Source organism: Gossypium arboreum, chromosome 6 (genome assembly GCF_025698485.1).
Source record: "Gossypium arboreum isolate Shixiya-1 chromosome 6, ASM2569848v2, whole genome shotgun sequence".
Lineage (NCBI taxonomy): Eukaryota > Viridiplantae > Streptophyta > Magnoliopsida > Malvales > Malvaceae > Gossypium > Gossypium arboreum.
The window spans coordinates 129,111,689-129,136,020 of NC_069075.1; the positions used below are offsets into that span (position 1 = coordinate 129,111,689).

At 33.3% G+C, this 24,332-nt stretch overlaps 1 protein-coding gene across 1 annotated transcript; it reads right to left on the reverse strand.

Moving 5' to 3' along the window:
- Window positions 1-10,188: 10,188 nt before the first annotated feature.
- Window positions 10,189-13,899, reverse strand: LOC108452609 (indole-3-pyruvate monooxygenase YUCCA2-like). Its single transcript, XM_017750408.2, has 4 exons — window positions 12,499-13,899; window positions 11,517-11,765; window positions 11,280-11,402; window positions 10,189-10,598 (listed from the first exon to the last, which is right to left on the reverse strand). Exons 1-4 carry the CDS (start codon window positions 13,183-13,185, stop codon window positions 10,428-10,430), a joined length of 1,230 nt encoding a protein of 409 aa, XP_017605897.1. The 5' UTR covers window positions 13,186-13,899; the 3' UTR covers window positions 10,189-10,427.
- Between the last annotated feature and the right edge of the window lie 10,433 nt (window positions 13,900-24,332).

Consider the following 24,332-nt stretch of genomic DNA (forward strand, 5'->3'; position numbering starts at 1 on the left):
CAAATATGGATGAAGTGAAATATATGGGAAATGGTTAGATAGTTGCTAGAAAGTAAGATTTGAAATAACCAAATGATTTGATCACTAAGTTTATATTATAATTTGGTATACGAATTAGTTAAACAATAGGCATGAATTGATTATTTGTGTTATATTTATTTGAATTTTAGAAATACCATTGAGTTTTATCTCTTAACGTACGGTTTATTTTTTCCAGCATAAGTTAGGTTCCAAACGAGATCCCGAGCATTGATTTTAGCATCCAATCAATATCCTAGACTCGACAATGTTTTTATAAATCTCTTTTGTTAGTTATATGGAATTTACCTAGGTTGAGTTAGATTTGGTATATAAAGTTATACACTTATGGTTTAATGGTTAATGTTAGAATTTGTTTATATGTATATTGCTTGTAATGAAGTTAAAGGTAGCTTTGAAGTGGTTGGAAATGTTGAAAATATATATTAACTTGTGGAATAGGTAAGTGTATAAATGATTTAAATGGCTTGCGTTAGGTAAATGACTCGTAGGTGTTAAGGTATTGGCCTAGTATTGTATAAGGTATTGAGTTGCAAGAATTTATGCTATATAGTTACAAATATTGGCTAGTTAATGTTTGAATGTGTCTAGAACCATGGTTGGAAAATTGCAGGTTGACAGCCATTAGAAAATTGCATAACAGATTGTCACGCTGTGACTCAAATGTATGTCATCGCGACGAGATATGAATTCCAGGTCACAGCGTTACAAGGAACTCTGTCATCTCGATGAGGCCAAATAGTATGTCACTTAACACCCTATACACGGCCTGGTTACTGAGCCTGAATATAAATATCTCACACGACCATTTCACTACTTGTACATTACAATATTCATTTTATTATTAAAGTCAACACACGTTATTCTTCACATTTGCACAAGTTTTAAGACATACATACATTAATCATCATCAAATCATGCTGGAAATACATCAGTGTAACTTACCGTGTTAAGAATTCAAGCATTTAGACCTGTAACAGCTCGTTTCTAGTCAAATCAGAATAGTGATTTTGAAATCACAAATCTGAGGTCAAAATATTTATTTTATTATTAAATTTATGTCTACAGCATGATAGTATGATTGTGTAAAACTTTCATTAAGAAATTTTATCGTTTGGGTGCTCAATTCGATAAAAAGGACTAAATCGCGTAAAGTGTAAATCTTGAGTTCTATAAGTTAAAGGTGTTTAATAGCTATGAAACTTTAATTGGAGGTCCTTATGTTGTAATTCAACCATCCATAATGTGAGTGGACATATATGGACATATTATTAAGTATTCGAAAGGTTATTAATTAAGGTTAAAATTGTAATTTAGTAAATTAAACTAAGTAAAAATATAGAAAAACAAATGGTCATCTTCCTAAGTGCATTCACTACCAAAAATTCAACCTAAAACACCATGGGAATAGCTTAAAGCATTCGGCCATCTATCCTTGCTTGCATGTGAGTATTTTTCGTCCCATTTTTAAAGATTTCTATGTTTTTGGAGTTATTGTAGCTTAATCTAACTAGACTAGGGACTAATTTGAAAAAATTTTAAAGGTTTAGGGTTTTAAAATTGATGAATATGTATGTGTTTTGGTGTTTGATGATAGAAAATGGATGGTTGTTGTTAGATAAATAACATTTGTTAAGTGATTTTTGATAAAATTGTCAGTTAGGGATTAAATTGTGAAATGTGATAAATTGTATGGTAAATGTGTGAAATAATGAAAAATATGGGCTATTATGAGTATAGGTGAAATTCACCTAGCATGGGTGTGGACTAAATTGCATGAATTTGCATTTTTATGAGTTAGGGACTAAATCGTAAAGAAGTTGAAATATTAGAAGCAAAAGTGTAAAATTGCCATAATATGAAATTTGGATTAAATTGAATAGAATGATAATTAAATGAGTTAAATTTGATTATATAGATCAATAAAAGAAACGTACAGATCTAGATTGGAGGAAAAATAAAGTATTGGACTAGTCGATTATGTTCCGACGTTTTTGTGGTCGAGGTAAGTTCGTATATTAATAAGCATTAATATAATTGTGTTTTAAATGCTTTATAATTGTATTATTGATGAATACAACCTTACGGAAATTCTTAACGAAGAAATTGCTACGTGTGAAATCCCGGTTGAACCTTAGGAATAGTTTAGGATACAAATGACATGTCATTAAGGGTTATTGTGTTTGGGCGCTGGTCCGTACATTCTACTGGTGGCTAAGTTTTCCAGCATTTGTTGCGGATTCTAGTCAACTTGTGTGAGCAGCACCGTGTAGTTACGTCTTGACCTTCAGCTTGTGTAAGTAGACCCTATGATAGCTCGAGAGTGAGTATCATATGAGATATGAGATTGAGATGGTTTTGACCATGTATTGGCACTTTGGGTGTGAGATTCCCAAATATCTGATATTATTCCAAATGGTTCAATGGGTATATTGAAGATATGAAAGGGTAAGAGATTGATACGTATTAGTACAGGTATGTACATAAATCGTATAAGCATCAAATCTATGAAATTTGTGAGTTATATGATTTACTATGTGGATGAACATATGTTAGCCTTATGGTTAAATTGAATTGTAGTGTATTATGATAGATAACTTAATTTGTTAAAGATTGGTAAGTTATATTTATTAATCATACGAGCTTACTAAGCTTTATAGCTTACTTTGTTACTTTTCCGTGTTTTATAGTGATTTCAAAGCTTGCTCGGATTGGGAGTTGGAGATCTCATCACACTATCAAGTTGCCATTTTGGTACTTTTGAACTTGTTTATTTGGTTATATGGCATGTATAGGTGTTTTGGTTAATATGGTCTATATATTGGTAATGTATTTAGCCAATTGATTTGGATTATAAATGAAGTATGTTTTGGTTATGTGTATAGCCATGTGATTTGGCTTATTTTGGTATACTTGGTGATGTATATATATGAGCAAATAGCCTTTTGTTATCTAGCGTATAAATTGCTATGTGAATGCTTGTTGTGAATTGGTATTTTGAGCACCAAATGGTTGAATTTTGAGATATGGTATGCATGTGGTTTTAGGCTAAATAATGCATAGTTGAAAGTTACCATTTAGGTGATTTTTAGATGTAAAATTGGTATGAAAGTGAATGGTTAATTGCGATACTTATAATCCTTGTGGTTGTTGGTATTGATAATGCATGAATCGGACTTGGTTGTGGATGTTTTGAATACCTATTGAAGATAAGGTTATATGCCATTTGATGTGTTTAGGTTGTTGCATAGTTTGGGTAAGAAAGATGGCATGGAAAATGGCCTATTTTTGTCCACACGGGTAAAGACACGGGCGTGCGTCTTAGCCTTGTGTGACACACAGTTAGGTGACATGGCCGTGTGTTCCCGATGTTTATTAGAAACCAAGTCAGTATGCTCTACACGGCCCAGCATACGAGCGTGTGACTTGGTCATGTGGCATAAGTCAGTATGCCTTACAATTTTGGCACGGCCTAGACACAGTCTGGCATACGGGCGTGTGAGGCCATTTCGAAGGGTACATAGGCATGTGGTTGGCCGTGTGACCCAATTCAGAGAGTTACATGGGGTCAGACACAGGCTGGAACACGACCATGTGATCCCATTTCAAATGTCCACACAGCCTGTGACACGAGCATGTCTCTTGGCCGTGTAAGACACACGACCTGTCCACACGGGCATGTCCCTTGCACTTTGAAAATTTTCTATGTTTTCTAAAAATTTATTATGTATTCAAATTACTCCCGAACCACTTCTAATGCTGTTTCGGGCCTCGAGGGCTCGTGTTACGGACTATATAATTGTATTTGAATGACTTCTGTTTGGATTTGATAAATGTATATGAAATGTATAATTATTTAAGAAATAATCTAGTAATGCTCCGTAATCCTATTTCGACGACGGATACGGGTTAGGGGTGTTAAAGGAGCACTTAACAAAATTTTCAAGACAATCACGTAGGTATCGATAGTGACGCTAAAGTATTGATACCAACTAGGAAATTGATATCAAACTTGCATTCTCTTTCTAGCACAAAAACCATACTGTCGAAAATTATTAGTACTAGAACGACGAAAATGAGCAAGTGTACGCAATCACAACAAGTAATAAAGTGACAAGTAAATGTCGAGTTATCGTACCCACAGGGACTATGAAAAGAATTATTTATGAATGCTATTTAAAACACTTTGGTGAAGAAAAATATTTTGTTTTAAGAGGGTGATTAAAAACTAAGATTTTAAACTAAGTAAACTAAATAAATAAATCTCAAATGCACGATTTCAAAATACGATTTTAATCAAGATGACATAATTGTGTTAGATTAATTACATTTCTTAACTTAGAATTATTAAAACTCATGTTTATATTGTTACGAATAAATTCACGGTAACTCGGTAATTTGCTAGCTTATGAACATACCCACTTACCAAAATCCATTCATATTTTGACTATATCCCTATGTCAATTCAACCGATTAAACAAATCTTTAATAGGCAAATATGTTATTACACATACATACTTATTAAATTGAAATAATCTCTTATACGTATCCCTATGTCAATTCGAACGATTAATTAAATCTAATAAGCACAAAAAAGACTACGTGACGTAACAAAGTATCCCTACCTTGAAACAGTTTAATCACAATAATCTTGCAAGTTATGCAAGACAATTGTATCGTCAGATACCGTTGCTAATTTAACCCTCATCTACCTTAGATGATTAAACATGTACTGATTAAGTACTGTGTCCATTAATTACAATTTCAATCGGTTTAAATAATTAATTCATTAGCTACCTTACAATTGTAATGCAAGAATAACTTAGTCATGATTTTACTTAATCAAGCATCTTATTGAGGCCTATAACAACATAAACACAATTTTAACAATTCTAGAAAATGAAATGCAATCAACCTAACACGAATTAAATTCAAGCTAAATTGATTAAATTAACCATTCCAACAACATAAATATTCATAGATATGTTTATCATAATAGCAACAAAAATTAAAGAGATAGGGAACAAGAATCATATCCGGTATTTTTCTGTGGCTTGACTAGTTTGCGCCATTCTTCTTTCTCCGTTTTCCTCGTAGACCAAGGCTGCTATGAACACTTAATTTTTGCTCCAAATGGCTGATGAATGCCCCTTTTCCAAGAGGAGAAATCGGCAAGAGAGCAAGAGAATTTAAAATGGAAAAGAAGAGAGAAAGTGGAGAGAAGAGAGAAAAGATATGAATGCTTGACCTAAGGGGGTTTTTATAGCTGAAGAGGAATGCTATAAATAGCCAAAATTATCAGCCAAAGAGCCTTCCCTTGGCCGGCCACACATGTTGCAAGGTTGATAGTTTCAACTTTACTAATTTAGGCTTGAGGCAAATCTATAAAGCCACCAATTGTGGAGGGGTTTGTTTGCAACTTGAACAAGTCTTCAAGGGCCTCTTTGCAAGCTAAATAATCAGCCAATAAGCTAATTTGGGTCAGCATATGGATGGTTTTGGGCTGTCCACTTCTTGGTCGGTTCAGTTCACTCGGTTCAGCTCAACTGGACCACTTTTTCATAATTAATTAATAATAATTTATTTAATCCAAATTAAATTGGATATGAATTAAAATTAATTATATCATGAATTAATACACATAATTGGACCGACTTAGGCTGAAAATTAATTCGCCTTGGTACTTCAAATTGCTTCTCGGTTTTAAACTTCTAGTAGTGTTTACCGAGCCAATTTTCGCCATTTGTGCAAATTTGTCAAAATTAATCAAAATTAATTATAAAATTAATTAAATTTCATTATGTTAATAATTTAGGTACAAAATAATTATTTTATAATATTTATATATTTTTCGACAATAATTTTACCGAAACTGTATGAATTTGAGTTAAAAAGGGCATGAAAAAGTGAGTATATTTTTGTGTTTCCAGTACCTCTGCCAAAGTATCAATATTTCTACCCCAAGTATTGTTACTCATGATAGAGTATCGATACCAGATTACATTACTGTCTCCCTGCACATTTCAAAATCACAGAGGTATTGTTTTTACAGTACAAATATCAATACCTCAGCTCCAGACTAAAAAATACAACATACTTGAGCATTATCATTCCAACATGTTGCAATCCATCATGGTAACATATCGTCATCAAATAAACATTAAAACGGCCGTACTACTAGTCTCAACAATCAAAAGTAAGTCCGACCTATAATAAACATAATACAAAATGAATATCATAAACTTGGGAGCATGTAGTCTACGGAAGCATCCAAAACATCATGGCAAATATTAGTAAAAGTCTACCACATTGCCTTATTCCCAAAACGTAAACAATTAACAATAACACCTATGAAATAACAGAAAAGAACTTGCTTGGATCACCCCTTGGAACTACACCGCTCACACCGGCACACAACTAATCTACAAGGGTTTTAAGAAAGGAGTAGGTGAGCTTAAAAAGCTCAGTGAATGATCAGAATAACCAAAATGTACACACAATATCAAAGGTTAAACAATAACATAATACAACACGTTCACAACCATATTCTAATCAAGTCAAAATAACATATTCATGTTTCATTAAGAAATAAAACTAACATATACTCCTACATTCAATTACACTCAACTCACTTATATATAATCCATTTAACAATAATTCATCAAGACTAAATGACGTATACATGTTTCAATAACCGACAAGTCTAGCTGATATATTCACATGCTTTCATAAGTTAAATGAAAACGATCCAAACCACAATTACATATGCAATTTACTATGAGAACATACTAACATTTTCATAAAACTTAAATAAACTCATTTAGCATTATTTACATGTTTAAGCCTCTATCTCACGTCGTATTACCACAAAAAATAAGATCAAATTTAAATGATAGTTTTCATAGCAACCACATACTCATTTAGGAATATGTCACATTACACATATATATATTTGAAGATAATTTGGCACTTGAGGCTATGAAACATAAAAGTGGCCTCTATCACCATACATCGTATATACGGATCTCCAACACACCAAATGACTCATAGAGTCGAACATATCCCAAAAGTGAAGCATAAAGCTAACACTCTCGAACGCACCAAACATGTCCCGTTGAATGAAGCTTAGCTTACATTCCCTTATCTCTCCAACATGTCCCAGGGCCTCAACGCTTAAGTCACAAAACACATATAGGTGAGTACTCACAATCTTATGGCATGTCAACTATATCCAATGGTCTCATAAGGTCACAAGGCCAAAATATCCACTATTACACAATTTTAATTACTGATTTAATGCATATCATCTCTATTCATATTCATGAATTCACATCACAAACTTGTGCACAATGCATGCTTATCAAATTCATATTTAATTGCATTTAAAGTGCCACAATAATGCTCATTGAGCCATCATGTATCCAACCATATATGAGTGCATTAAAATTAGTTTATCACATACATAACCTGTTACATTAGCATTACATTCCATAATTCAACACAGACGTACTTACCAGTTTTTGCACACTTTCACTTCACATTTATATTGCTAACACAATATCATCACTATTGTTCGGCATATTTAATATGCCTACAACACAATACAATTCACAATAGTCATCACACATGTCTCATATCACAATATCACATCATAATAATCAATCTATAAATATTATCATAATCACATAATTTACCAAAAATAAAATAAGGGAAATAAAAAGCTTACACTTGGAACTTAGGATAGTGAGCTCCCAATTAACACTATGAATCCTGTCTACTAGCAGCGATTCCAAACACTCACCGATTGCACTTTCATCGAAAAGTCGAAAGCTTAAACTAGCTTTTCCTTACCTTTATCTCTACTCGTAGAAGGTCCTATCAATTCCAACGCTTCAACAAATTAAATCACACAACAACACAATCAACATTCAGCTAAAAACTCATATCAAACAATCCAAAAACACAAGCATAAGCTAGGTTCTCTTTTGATCGAAACCTTTAACATAGCAAAATTTAAATTCGAATATCTCGGTCTATACTCAGTCTTTTCACCTAAACTCAATTTCGTTCATCTTAAAATTCACCTACGACTAATTCACAACCTTTAAACTACATAAAACTACTCAATTCATGGTATCGACTTTTTCAACATGTTTTTGGCTATTTTCCGAAAATTCATTCAAACTCAAGAAATTTTAAACAATCCTTCAAAGTAAGTTTAGAAACCTTCTAATCATTTTAAAACTAATTGAAAAACACTTTGAAATCACGTTTTTACTCAAAATCCCAAAATTCACCATTAATGAGCCAATTTTTGGCTTTTATTCAAAACATGTGATTTAATGGCTAAAAACTTTGTTTTAAAGACTAAATGACATTTAAAACTATTTAGGAGTTGAATCGTTACATTAGACGATGAAAAACCAAGAGTTTGATCGAAAACCCAAAAAACTCACAAGCTTGACAATAAAGGAATCAATGATATTTTTGGGAGTTTTTCTTGGTATTTAATGTAGGTTTAAGGCTTGAGTGTTGATGGAAACCAATATATCATAATGTAGAAATAAAAAATCGATTGCAAGAGCAAGAGGAAACAAGGGACGGCAACTACAAAGGATGGGAGAAATCTAATGTGGAATTTATAAAAATGAAGGGGGAAAATAGGTTAATATTAAAACTTTGGTATTATTCCTTTATAACTACTCCTAATTTGAACTCTTTTCCAAAACAGTCCTCATTTCAAAATTGATAATCTCTTAAACACATTTTTTAAAAATTGACTTGATTTTTCTAAAAACCATAGTCGAAAACATTACCGATATACCATGTCACGAAAATCTCAAAACTTTAAGGCTAAAATTCTTAAAATACCCCTAAAACTCATAAGTCCTATTTTGAGGTGTTACAGTCACGTCCCGACGAAGAGCTCTCTCATGTTTCGACGTCGACTCTGTATTTTGAATTATTTACAATTTGACCATATTTCTATCTTGGGTTATCTTTAGAGCTTTTGTAGGCTCGTATAAGACATGGAAATGATTATTTACCACATTATATGCTGATGATAAGCATATTTGTATATCTAATGGTATGAGAATGTATTTATTTTGATCGTAGTTGCTCCAGCAACGAATGTGACATACTGTAGCTTAGACCCAACAATCAGATTGAGTATAGAGTGCTACAATCAAACCGACAAACTGATAATCTAACTGATTCCACCATCAATCCTATTTAGAAAACATGAGAACCTTAATTCAATATCTTTCACCCGTCTCAAAATAACCTAACGGCTCTTGGCTCATCAAATGAATTTTCAACGTCAAATTCGCTTCTTTATATCAACAAATATATTACCTAATCCGCATAAATAATAAACATTTATAATTACAGATCACATGAATTTCTATCGATAAAAATCATATAAAACAACTATCATAACTAAAAAGTTCATGCAAGTGAACTTTCCTCCATCCCCTTTTTTTCTTGACAAATCATTGTTATAAATACAGCAAAGACCCCAGGCTCAGCGTTGACATGGAACAAACAGCGGTGAAGATTGCATGGACTGTGCATAGATAAAGGTATTGGTCCAGCTTTTATATATATATATATATATATATATATATATATATATATAAGCTGTTCATTATGAAATTATATTATAATTCAATTTAAATAATTAGTTGTAAAACTAATGAAAGAGGGTTTATAATCAGATTCAAATACAACATTGGAACTTTTTATCATCTTAAAAGGTAGTATTCTATTTGCTCATCACTTTTCCCTATGGTTATTCTGAATCACTTTAAATTTTAACCTTTGCAGCAAAATTATATTATATAAATATATCGTGGTCCCTTTTGAGATGAAAGTTCCAATAATCATTGAAGGATAACTATTCGTTATTCATTTAGTAGAAATCATTTATGTGGTACCCAAAATTATGATCAGATTACAATTTTTCTCTCGACGCATAGAACTTTTTATTGAAGGAAAATTCTTACACAACAAAGTTCATATTCAAGAAATTAGATAACACGTTATTGTTTCATAATACATAAAAATATATATTACTGAAAATATAACTTTGCAAACATATAAAACAATGATAGACCACCAACAACCCCTACTCACAAAAAATAAAAATATAAAGAACTAGGAATTTACTTGGCTATGGAAAAATGGACATTTACAAGATATTCACAAAGTTGAGAATTAACATTTTTCCTTCTAAAAGAAGACCTTGGAAAAGCAAAAGCGAAAGCGAAAGCGAAAACAAAAGCAAAAGCCTAGCTAGCTAAGTAGTTCATTAGTCTTTGATTATATATCAAACTAAGATCAGAGAATCAGTCCCCGAATATCATGAAAATTTCTGGCGTCATCAACTAAGCTTTCCACTGAAGGGCAATATCTTCAGCAATCCTTGTTGCATCGAGTGAAGAACCAAGCAAGCCACGCTTTGTAAACCCTACGGCATACAGTCCACATTCACCTTTCCAACCGTTAGGGAAAGGCTCCCGAGGCAAACCATCTTTCTCTGAAAACAAATCTCTATCCTATCCAGTGGAAAAAAAAAAAAAAGAGAGTCAAAGTTAGAGCTGATCATGGGCTGGGCGGCCTGGCCCGGCCCGAAGACCCGTCCGAAAAATAGGAGGGTTTAGGTAAAAATATAGGCCCGAAAAATGGGCTTGGGTAAAAAAACGAGGCCCGTTTAAAAAACGGGCCGGGCCTCGGGTAAGAGTTTTTTGACCCGGGCCCAGCCCGGCCCGCCCCGAATTATATATTAATATATATTTTTTATTTTATTTTTAATTATTTTAAATTTTAATATAACTAGTTTTTATTATATTGTTAATTTGTGTATTATTTTAAGAATTGTTTTAGTATTATTTTTATTTGTTTTAATATTTATTTTTATGTTTTTAAATATATTTGATTTATTATATTTTTAAATTTTTTTATTTAATGAAATAAGAAAAAAAATTAATATGGGCGAGGCCGGGCCGGGCCGGGCTCGGGCTTAGTAATTTTATTTCGGGCCGGGTTTGGGCAAAATTTTAGGCCCATATTTCGGGCCGGGCGGGGCCCGGACCTAGTAAACGGGCCTAAAATTTTATTTGGGCCCAGCCTAAACCCAGCCCGGCCTGGCCCATGATCACCCTAGTCAAAGTTAACACATCTTCAATAACCCACACACACAGACACAAAATCTTTAAAGGGAAATAAGTTTAATATACTTTTAACCACTGTGGTACATTGCTTTTGTAACCAGTGGCGAGGATAACGGCATCAAAATTCTCCTTTGTCCCATCTACAAATTCCGCGGCATTGTATGTTATTCGCTTTATTCCTGGGTAGACCTATACATTGCAAAAAGAAGTTTAGCTTTAATTATAATTCTGGACAATGAATCTAATATGATTAAAATGCACGATTGTGTAGCTTGTGTTGAAGGGAAAATTGATGCATTAAACCTTAATGTTTCCACTCTTGATCTTGTCTAATGTCCCAACATCCAAAACAGGTGTCTTGCCAGATCTGCTCTTGAGCTCAAGAGGACCGAGCTGGGGCCGATGGAGGCCGAATTTTCCAGTGTCTCCAATCGTAAAACGCGACAGCAGAAGTAATAAGCGATCCACGATGCGCACCGGAAACCACTTGAGCAACCACATGGACAATCCAAAAGTTGATCTGCCTAGCATCTCTTGAGGCAAAACGTGCACCTGCAGCGAAAGGTTGCTTAAAAGGCCTTTTCAAAAAATAAAAAATAAAAAGTGGTGCTAAAGAAGTAAAGATGAGACGATAAAATTAGCCCCCACGCTCTCACATTTGAATTCGCCTCTTCTAAGGGCATTTCTCTCATGTCACTTATCCCATATATGTAACCTATATATTCCTTTTGGAATCTGGGTGGTCTTTTAATTATGCTTTCACACAAGAGTTCATACAGGACGAAAGAAAGAAAGAAAGTAAAAGAACTGTACGACATAAAATTTTTGGCTACCGACTAATGTTGCGCATGCAAACAATTTCCAAGAAAGTGAGGAGAATAAAAGAGAAAAACTCACTCTTGTAACTGATCTAGTATGGTTTAATACCCGCTGTTAAGAGTAGTATCAAACAAACAAGGTCGCATACTTCCTAAATCTGAAGACAAATAATAATATTTCTGCATGTTAAACATGGTGATCATGAATATATATATATATAGCAGTATTTCCTTTATTTTTTTTTCTTTTTTTTCCTGGCTTGGAAACGTTTTCTCAAGGAAATGATCGAAGTCGATGGATCTGCTAATTATAGGACGTAGCAGTAAAGTGAATCGTCGATTACTAAAAATGAAACCTAAGAAGAGACCAGAATATAGGCTCTATTTTTTTAATGAAGAAATTGAAAGATTGATTTCCAGGTTATAATACGATGTAGGAATTACAAAAAGGATAGAAGCATGCTCACCGAAGCTCTAACGACCAGGGATGGACGAGCTTCACAGTTGCAGAGATCCAAACAGACCTCCATGCCTGAATTGCCACATCCAACCACCAAAACATCTTTCCCTCGGAACAACCGGCCACTTTTGTATGAGCTTGTGTGAAGTATAGGGCCACCAAAATCATCCATTCCTTCAATTTTGGGCACCACTTCCTCAGCATTTTCCCCGGTAGCAACAATCAGCCATCGAGACACATACTCGGTTTCTTCATGTTTCAGCCCCAATGTCTTAATTCGCCAAAACCCACATCGATGATCGAATTCTGCACTCACAACGGTTTTGTTGAAAACTGGGTCTAAACCAAAATGTTTTTTGTAGGACTCTAAATACGATAAAAACTGTTTTTTCGTTGGATAAGTTGGGAAACTTTCCGGAAATGGCATGAAGGGTAGCTGACAGAAATGCTTTGGAAGATGAAGGCGAAGACGATCATAGGTTTTAAGCTTCCACAACGAAGCTATACAGTTTTCCCTTTCGAGGATCAAGCTAGAGATGCCTCTTTGTTTGAGACAAGCAGCTGTGGCTAGGCCCGAAGGGCCAGCACCAATTATAACAGGATATGGCACCCATACACACCTCGATAACGTAGTCATATTCTTGTTAAAAGGGTCATGGACTCCCTTCCCTTCAACTTCCTTGCAGTAGTCCATGAACAGCAGAAGGAACGATAAAGCAACAGTTTGAAAGAATCAAAGGCTATTTTCTGTTTGGGATGGGATATTCGATTAATGCTCTAAATTTCGAATTTAAAGGAAAAACTAAGGATAAGAGATGAGTGATTATCGGCTCTTAATACCAGTACTTATAACTTCACATACTTCCACATAGGCTTCGTCTCTCCCCTTCCCAGATTGAATCTAGGACTAAGGATTAGGCTGATGAGAGAAAAGATGACATGGTTTTATCTTATCTACAACGAGATATATTAGAGAGAGAAAATATTCAGCGAATTCTCCGATCCTGGATTTTCGAAGGTATGAATTGAAAGGGTCTTATCCACGTTATGGAATTAAGGCTTCTCTCGGTAGAATTCTGGTGAGATCGAGGGGGAGATTAGAAATATAGGCAAAACCCAACAACTATAACCTTAAATATGGTACTGCCATTGCCACTGCCAGCCAAAGGGTATATATATGATACATACATACATACATGCATGCATACATATATATATATATATAGCTAGCCAGCTACAAAAATCCAGTTGACGATGGAATTAAAACAGGGCTCAATCCTTGTATATACATATGAGTTGGTGAGTGAGATACGAAATGTAAATAAAGAAATGAAAGTTTTCGATATTATAATAAAAACTGACATCAAACAACAAAGAAGCTTACTCACCCACTCCCAAGTCCCAGCATAGAAAGAAGAAAAAAAAAACCAGATATAAACATTAGCTAATAGAATAGGAAAATCCGTATTGATGGAACTACTCAATGTAGGAAGGTCAACCAGTGTCTAGAATGCCTGATATTTTCGAGTACTTTCGGGGAAAGACAATGTGTTGAGGAGTGCTTTAATTTGAAGATTGCTCTAAGATGGTCCTACAAGCTACAACCTTTGGTTCCTTTTGATGAGAATCTGTAGAGAGCCTAAAACATAACAGAAAGAAGGGAAACGCAACTGAAAGAACTTCCAAATCATTCGATCTTTTTTGTCAGACTCTGATCTCTCTGATTCATCTATAATTGTACTAATTTATGGTTAGTGATGGATGTTGAAAAGCAATCAACCTGATCAGCAGGGTTTTGAATTTAATTAATGTCAAAACTGAGATGGGATTCTTATTATTATTTATTTTTCTTCATTTTGTATTTTTAGTTATAGCCATTAAAGATATTAATTTCAGCTTTCCTTCTTCAACTTGATGATTTTGATCGTTTCATGTTTATCCTTATTACAAAAAGATTTTAGCATGCAGCAATATTATCAAACTGACTGCGCCAAACTGCCCAAATGGTCCAAAAAAAAAAAAAAGAAAGCCTCATTTTTCAACTGATAAAACATCAAGATAGAACAAGATAAATAGAAGAACCTCCAATAAAAGAAATTTGAGCCGCAAATTTGATAACAAATATTTTCTATTTAATAAATATTCAATTCTCCTAGTTTAATTTCAACCCAACAGATTAAAGATTTGTATTTAAATTTCTAAACTCATAATTCCAAGAATCCATTCATAATCCTTATTCTTATAGGAAAAGTTAATACAACATTTAGCAACATAGAATAGATTCCTTTATTTCAAGAATTCTTACTTAAAACTAACGTTGTATATTTATTCCAATTATCAACTTTACAAAAAAAAATTTAATCTTTCATTTAATTTTTCATTTTTACTTCTTAAATGATAATGGATTGAAACTTTTATAAAAATGTGAATAAATAAATAAAATATTAAAATAACTGTTCTTTTGTAAAATTAGATCACCTATATAATTATTTATGTAACATGCTAAATTTTTTGTTTTCTTTTACGGTTAGTCTGTTAACATTTGAATACATTAAAATCTAAATTTATTTTGAAAAGATAGACAAATTTATTTTATATATAAACCGTCTTAATTAATATATTTTTATAAATAACTCAAATGATTTTATAGATTTGTATTTGATAGATAAATCTGGTAGATCGTAAGTGAATCATAAAAGATATGATCCTGTTAACAAATAAATAATTTAAAATTTATATTCAAATTTTCGTTCATCTGCTACTAAAGCGCAGTGTTTTTTGACACAAGCTGCTCTTAAATCAATGAGAATGATTTTTATAATTTTTATAATTTTTTATAATTATAGAATGATTTTGAACAAATAAATGTTTATATTTAAATGCATTTTATAATTATTTTTCGTTTTATACTTGAATTTTTAAAATAATTTTTATTTTAAAATTTTAATTATGATGACGTGGCACTATCATATCAACAATTGCTGCCGGTTAGAGGTGATCATGGGCGGGTCGGGCGGGTTCGGGCGGGCCCATACAAATTTTAGGCCCATTTACTAGGCCGGGCCCGGCCCGGCCGAAATGTGGGCCTAAAATTTTGCCCAAGCCCGCCCAAAATAAAATTACAAGCCCGAGCCAGGCTTGGCCCGCCCATATTAATTTTTTTATTTCATTAAATAAAAAATTTAAAAATATAATAAATCAAATATATTTAAAACATAAAACAAATATTAAAACAAATAAAAATAATACTAAAACAATTCTTAAAACAATACACAAATTAATAATATAATAAAAATGGTTATATTAAAATTTTAAAATAATTAAAAATAAAATAAAAATATATATTAATATATAATTCGGTAGGGTAGGGCAGGGCCAAAAACTCTTACCCGAGGCCCGGCCCGTTTTCTAAACGGGCCTCGTTTTTTTGCCCAAGCCCATTTTTCGAGCCTATATTTTTACCCAAACCCTCCCATTTTTTGGGCGGACCTTGAGCAGGCAGGCCGCCCGACCATGATCAGCTCTAGTGACGGTTGAATCTCCACATCAACACAAGCACATCAATAAATCCATTAAAAATTTATCTTCAACCTTAATTAAAAGACTAATTTAGTCAATTTTATAAAGTTAATTAATTTTATAAGGTTAGGGGGTTAATTAGTTAAAGAAATTAAAAAAGCTTACTTCATTTTTTTTAGAATATTTAGAAGGGCGTTTTATACCTTAAGCCATATTTATTTGTTTAGTATAAGCGGATATTTGTGCTATTATCTAGTTTATTTTATCTCACTGTTATTGGTTAGGTAATTAGGATTTTAAATTATCCATTTATTATTTGGTAAAAAAGAATATCCAGAATTTTATCTCATCAACTCTTTGACGCTAAGATCTTAGTCCGTCATGATTGGAACAAAAATACTCCAACTTTCACTTGGTTCTCCTCACGTCAAGATCCATCACACTGCAATTAAGCATGGAAAACAAAATTTTAAAAGAACACAATAAATAAAATGAATAATTCAAAAAATTAATATTTAAATATGAAATTATGTATTTAAAATTTTTAAAAATAAAAAATAAATGATTTTTTTAAATGTACTTCAATTTCTTCTTAAAATTTCAAGATATGAAAAATTCTTCAAAAATAAAGAGTATAAAGAATCGAGAGATAGAGAAGGAGAATTGATAGTTAGGAAATGATTAGTCTATCAATGGCCGATCCTAAATGGTTGGAGTTGATTTGGCTAATTCAAGATGGATTGATGATGATCTGTTCTAGCCAATCACCTGACACTTGTTCATGGGTTGAACAGAATCATAGTTGTAATGATTTTTTTTTTAATCTAAACACTTTTTTTCATTTGATCTAATTTGTCTTTTCAAATTAATTAATCATTTAATATTAAAATTAAGAATTATTAATATTTATATATATTTAATTTAATTTTAATTAAATAAATAATAATTCAAACTTAATCGAAACAACTTAGGATAAAGTTTTTTCTCTCCCAACTCAACCCATACATACCTACGATGACAGGAGACATCTTCAATGGTCCTCTTTTCTTGCTTACTTGAATGTAGGTTGGTGTGGATTGATCATTGTTATAGCAAGGTTCTTTTAATGATTAGTTGTTGGGCAATCACAGACCACATGTAGTATGGTCTCTGTAACAGTCCAGTTTTGACCCTAGTCGGAATAGTAGTTTTAGGACTAAAAATTCGAGTCTGAAATATATTTTAATATTATTTTCTGTGTTTGTGATATGTGAATTTATATCGGCGAAATTTCTGTGATTTAATTTGTCTGTTCCTGTGCTTAATTATGAAAAAGGATTTAATTGTTTAAAGTGCAAAAGTTATGTGCTAGATGTTAAAGCACCTATTTGGCTTGGCTTTTAAAATAAAGGTCCTTGCATGTCAAATGAACCATTTGTTTAAATGGTGGGAAATTATGGACATTAGTAGGTGAAATTTCACATATATTAATAAGGGCAAAGTTGGTAATGACATGTAATGTTTAATATAATAAAACATATCATAAAAAAAAATGGCTATTATCATATGGTTCTTGCCGAAAATTAAAGAAAAAGAAGAAAGAATAGAGCTTTAAGTTCGGCACTTGTTTTGGTTGATTAAGGTATGTACTTTGGTCTGTTTTTGATAATTTCTACGTTTTTGTGATCGTTACTTCGTGTTCTTCAAAACCCATGTCTGAATTTCTGTTTCTGTTAAAGATTTCATGAAATGCCATTGTTGATATCATGAGTTTTATGATGTTTTTGGATGAATTATAAAGGCTTGGTAGATGATTTATAAGTTGTCTTTGAATTTTGATGAAATAGAGTATTTGGGCTAATTTGTGAAAATGAGGTTTTGAAGGACTAAATTGTGAATTAAATATGTTATTTGGGCTGGTATGGAAGCCATGTATATTCGGCCAAATTATAGTCTTGGTCAAATTTGCATATTTGTGATTTTGTGAAAAATGGACTAAATTGTCAAAGTGTGAAAATATAAGGGCTAAAATGCAAAGTGCCTTAAATATGTGTTCATGGATTATTTTGAATGAAATGAATGACATGAATGATTGAAAGGTTGAATTTGAATTGTATTAGATAAAGAACAAAGAAAATCAGACTTAGATCGAGAAGTCCAAAATAATTGAATAGTCGACTTGTTTTATCCGAAATCTGTCCAAGGTAAGTCGAATTACAATTATGTGTTAAATTGACTAATTTCCAGATATATAAACTGTAATTTGTATTAGATGGCCTTGAGAGCCTGATGAATAACTTCTGAGTACAGTCTGATAATATGTTAGTATCCAAAAAGCTCTGTATGCTTCTAAAGGAACATTGACATCTATCTGAGATATCGTGTAAGACCGTGTCTGGGACACAGGCCTCGATTGAGATTTATGTATAAGACCATGTCTGGGACATTGGCATCGTATTTGATTTCGTGTAAGACCCTGTCTGGGACAGAGGCATCGATATTGAATTAAATGTAAGACCATGTTCGGGACGTCGGCATTGTACTTGTGTATGAGTATTTGTATCGTTTCTGAATCGCCTGATGTTAGAGTACGAAATATGAGAATGGGTATATGAAATGTATAACCTATACAGGTACATTTGTATCGGACTAAATTTCTGAATATGAAAGACTCTGTCTCTGTGAAATATGTGTGGAATTTGTAAATGAAGGATAAAATATATGCAAACAAAGAGGCATGGTTAAGCTTATGAATTATTTATGAAATGGCTATGAATCTTTACTGTTAAAATGAATCTTTACTGTTAAATTGTACTTATATGCTTTAGTAGTTAGACCAATTGTATTTGGCTTACTAAGCTCTTTGTAGCTTACTCTATGTGATTTTTGTCTGTTTTACAGTTATCGTAGCTACTGAAGGCTCGGGGATAATCGAGGGTCGTTACCAAACTATCGATCTCATTTTGGTAATTTTGAAAGTGTAAATTTTAAAGTATGGCATGTATAGGCTAGAATGTCTAAGTATGTAAGTTTTGAATTATATATATGTTAGGCAATGAGAGTTGGCTAACAAATGATAAGTTCGTGCATAGTTTTGGTGTATGTTTGTAATGTGCTTTTGTTCTAATGTGATTTGGCCATTTTGAGCATAGAATTGGTTGAAAATTTTGGTATGATTGTTGTATATTATTGCTTGTAGGATTGAACCCAAAAGGGGTTGGCAAAATTGGCTTAAACCAAGCCTGCATTGTGCCACACGGTTAGGGGACACGGGCGTGTCATATGGCCGTGGGCTTAAGTCAGTATCTAGCGAAGTACCACATAGCCATGGCACATGGCCGTGTCTGTTAGCCGTGTGAAAAAGTCAGTATAAGACATCTTTTTGGTACAGTTGGATCACATTAGCGGGTCTAGTGCCCGTGTGTGTCACACGGGCGTGTGACTTTAACAGTTTTGAAAGATTTGGTTAAGTTCTGAAAATTCTGAATGTATTTGGTTTAGTCCAGACTTTTCTTAAATGTATGTTTTAGGTTTTGTAGACCTTCTTATTGGATGAATTGTTGATGAATACCTAAGTATCATTGTTATATAATATCTGTGATTCAATATCATTCTGAAATGTTCTGTCCATCCGGTGATGCTCCTTACCTATTCCGGCAACGATTAGGGATAGGGGTGTTACATTTTATTAGTATCAGAGCTATGGTTAAGTCGGTTCTAGGACTACCATAGCCTATGTGAGTCTAGCTATACATGTCATATATCTAAATCTGTGATAGCGTGTTGACCCCTGACATTGAAATGTGTTTTTATATAGCAAATGGATCCCGATAGAGCTGTAGCTGACGATGTAGAAAGTAATGCGCCTGCTCCTGTGCAAGAGACGGTGCAAGTTGATTCTAGACCGGCTACGAGTAGCCGTGATGGTGAGGCTAAGCAAGCCTTCTATCAGATGATGAATGAATGGTTCACCTAATACATTAGAACCAATCCGACTGTACAATAACGTCCACCCCTGATTACTCCTCTTCAAACTCCTGATATGCCACGAGTGAGTCCGGTACAGTTAAGTAGACCACCAGTTGATAAGATTAGAAAGTATGGAGCTGAAGAGTTCCGAGCTACAACGAATGATGATGCTGAAAGAGCCAAATTCTGGTTAAAGAATACGATAAGAGTGTTTGATGAAATGTCTCTGAATCCTAAGAGGGAGAATTGTAATAGTCCAGTTTTGACCCTAGTTGGAATAGTGGTTTCGGGACCACAAATTCGAGTCTGAAAAATATTTTAATATTATTTTCTGTGTTTGTGATATGTGAATTTATATCTGTGAAATTTCTGTGATTTAATTTGTCTGTTTCTGTGCTTAATTATGAAAATGATTTAATTGTTTAAAGTGCAAAAGTTATGTGCTAGATGTTAAAGCACTTATTTGACTTGGCTTTTAAAATAAAGGTCCTTGCATGTCAAATGAACCATTTGTTTAAATGGTAGACAATTATGGACATTAGTAGGTAAAATTTCACATCTATTAATAAGGGTAAAGTTGGTAATGTCATGTAATGTTTAATATAATAAAACATATCATAAAAAAATGGCCAATATCATATAGTTCTTGCCAAAAATTAAAGAAAAAGAAGAAAGAATAGAGCTTTAAGTTCGACACTTGTTTTGGTTGATTAAGGTATGTACTTTGGTCCATTTTTGATAATTTCTACGTTTCTGTGATCGATGCTTCATGTTCTTCAAAACCCATGTCTAAATTTTAGTTTCTATTAAAGTATTCATGAAATGCCATTGTTGATATCATGAGTTTTATGATGTTTTTGGATGAATTATAAAGGCTTGGTAGATGATTTATAAGTTTTGTCTTTGAATTTTGATGAAATAGAACTATTTGGGCTAATTTGTGAAAATGAGGTTTTGAAGGACTAAATTGTGAATTAAATATGTTATTTGGGCTGGTATGGAAGCCATGTATATTCGGCCAAATTATAGTCTTGGTCAAATTTGCATATTTGTGATTTTGTGAAAAATAGACTAAATTGTCAAAGTGTGAAAATGTAAGGGCTAAAATGCAAAATGCCTTAAATATGTGTTCATGGATTATTTTGAATGAAATGAATGATTAAAAGATGAATTTGAATTGTATTAGATCAAGAACAAAGAAAATCAAACTTAGATCGAAGGAAGCCCAAAATAATTGAATAGTCGACTCGTTTCATCCGTAATTCGTCCAAGGTAAGTCAAATTACAATTATGTGTTAAATTGACTAATTTCTACATATATAAACTATAATTTGTTTTTGATGGCCTTGAGAGCCTGATGAATAACTTTTGAGTAAAGTCTAATAATATGTTAGTATCCGAAAAGCTCTGTATGCTTCTAAAGGAACATTGATATCTATCTGAGATATCATGTAAGACCGTGTCTAGGACACAAGCCTCGATTGATATTTATGTATAAGACCATGTTTAGGACATTGGCATCATATTTGATTTCGTGTAAGACCCTGTCTAGGACAGAGGCATCGATATTGAATTAAATGTAAGACCATGTCCGGGACGTCGGCATTGTACTTGTGTATGAGTATTTGTATCGTTTCTGAATCGTCTGATGATAGAGTATGAAATATGAGAATGAGTATATGAAATGTATAACCTATACAGGTACGTTTGTATCATACTAAATTTCTGAATATGAAATACTCTGTCTCTGTGAAATATGCATGGAATTTGTAAATGAAGCATGACATATATGCAAACAAAGGAGCATGGTTAAGCTTATAAATTATTTATGAAACGGCTATGAATCTTTACTGTTAAATTGTATTTATATGCTTTAGTAGTTAGACCAATTGTTTTTGGCTTACTAAGCTCTTTGTAGCTTACTCTATGTGATTTCTGTCTATTTTACAGTTATCATAGCTACTAAAGGCTCGGGGATAATCGAGGGTCGTCACCACACTATCGATCTCATTTTGGTACTTTTGAAAGTGTAAATTTTAAAGTATGGCATGAATAGGCTAGAATGTCTAAGTATGTAAGTTTTGAATTGTATATATGTTAGGCAATAAGAGTTGGCTAACAAATGATAAGTTTATGTGTAGTTTTGGTGTATGTTTGTAATGTTCTATGTTCTAATGTGATTTGGCCATTTTGAGTATAGAATTGGTTGAAAATTTTGGTATGATTGTTGTATATTATTGCTTGTAGGATTGAACCCAAAAGGGGTGGAAAAATTGGCTTAAACCAAGCCTCCATTGTGCCACACGGTCAGGGGACACGGGCATGTCATATGGTCGTGGGCTTAAGTCAATATCTAGCTAAGTACCACATGACCATGGCACATGGCCGTGTGAAAAAGTTAGTATAGGACATCTTTTTGGGACGGTTGGATCACATGGGCGGGTCTGGTGCCGTGTGTGTCACACGGCTTAGTCACACGGGCATGTGACTTTAACAGTTTTAAAAGATTTGGTGAAGTTCTGAAAATTCTGAATGTATTCGGTTTAGTCCAGACCTTTCTTAAATGTATGTTTTAGGTTTCGTAGACCTTCTTATTGGATGAATTGTTAATGAATACCTAAGTATCATTGTTATATAATATCTGTGATTCTATATTGTTCTGAAATGTTCTGTCCATCCGATGATGCTCCTTACCTATTCCGGCAACGGTTAGGGATAGGGGTGTTACAGTCTTAGGTACCACACCATACTTGTGACAGCCTTAAAACGACCCTAGTCGGAATGTGGTTTCGGGACCACAAAACCGAGGCATAAAAATAATTTGATATTTAATTTGATGCCTATAATATGTGTTAACACATGTGTGACATTTTTGATGCTTTAATTTAGAGTTATAAATGTGAATTTCACTAGAAAGGACCTAGTAGTAAACTTTAAAAGTATGAGGGGGAAATGTGTAATGACTAGTTGATCATGCATGCAAAAATGAGGGGTTTGCATGTCAACTTCCCCATTTATTAGCTAATGGCCGGCCATGACAAGGGTGTATGGGCTAAACATGTCATGAAACATGTTTTGTTGGTGCATTAGGGAGAAACAATAAACAAATAAGTATGGGTGATAAAGAAAGAAAAAAAATGTGTGTGAAGGCTTCTCCCCCATTGCCGTGAGTAGAGGAAAAGAGAAGAAAAATTTTTGTTCATCTTTTTTCACTTTCTTTGAGCTGAAATTCTAAGGAAGAAGGAAGGGTCTTGCTTCATGCTTGGTTTGGAGGGGGATTAGGAGGAGGTTTGGCCATACTTGTGTTGAGATTAAGGTAAGTTTGATGTTTTGCCATGAGATTCATGTATATTTTAGTAGTTAGCTTGAGTTCTAACTAGCCATGGTTCAAATCCTCACTATGTCATGGAGATGATATTCGGCTAAGGTGAGATTGTGTTGACATCATTTGCATGCTAAAAGTGAAACTTTGTAATGGTGCATGTGATGGTGGATTGATGATTTTGAATATTCTTTTAACACTTTTGAGTGAGAGTTTGATAGATACTATGAGATTAAACTTCATGACATTGTAAGCTTGTAAGTTGGATGATGAAATCCATGCTTTGTGATGGTAAATGGTGTGGAAGGAACATTCGCCATGATGAAAATATATGGGATAGTTATAATCAATTTGAGATTCGCCCTTGCACCTACATGCATATATGTTGCACATGATGTATTGGTATGACATATATACTATCTCAAGGTGTATATTTGCTTGTGATGTTGTTTCGGTTATGAAATAAATGAGAGATGTGTATAGAGCTACAATATGTAATCGTTAATTAGGAAAATGTATGCTGTTTTTTGTGTAGTATTAAGTGTAAAATTGGCCTCAACATAGACATGCATATTCGGCCAAAGGAAGTAGATTGGTGTGCATGTATTCGGTTAGAGGCAACCATATTGAAGCCTTATCTTGGCTTAGATTGTTGACCAAATGGGTAATAAGTGAGGATGGTTGCGAATATACAAACATACATATGCATGTGTAATTGAATTATGAATGTTTAGCAAGAGGGTTAAACTAGTTGATTTATTGATTAAGCTCAAAGAGTTAAAGAAGGAGAATCAAGCAAGGGAAAGACGAAGGTCATCGAGTAGCCGACTTGGACTATTTTACCCAACACAAGGTAAGTCATTAAGCATATATTTGATATTGCTTAAATGATTGTAATATCTATGCAATTGTGTTTAATGAGATGAAATATATACAAATGTATGTGTATGAAAAGATGATATTGTTGAGCGTAAAAGAGATAGTGAAATGTGTAGGAAGTTTGCTTGGCACTAAGTGTGCAAGAAATAGATGTGTGCAGGGGACGAGATTGG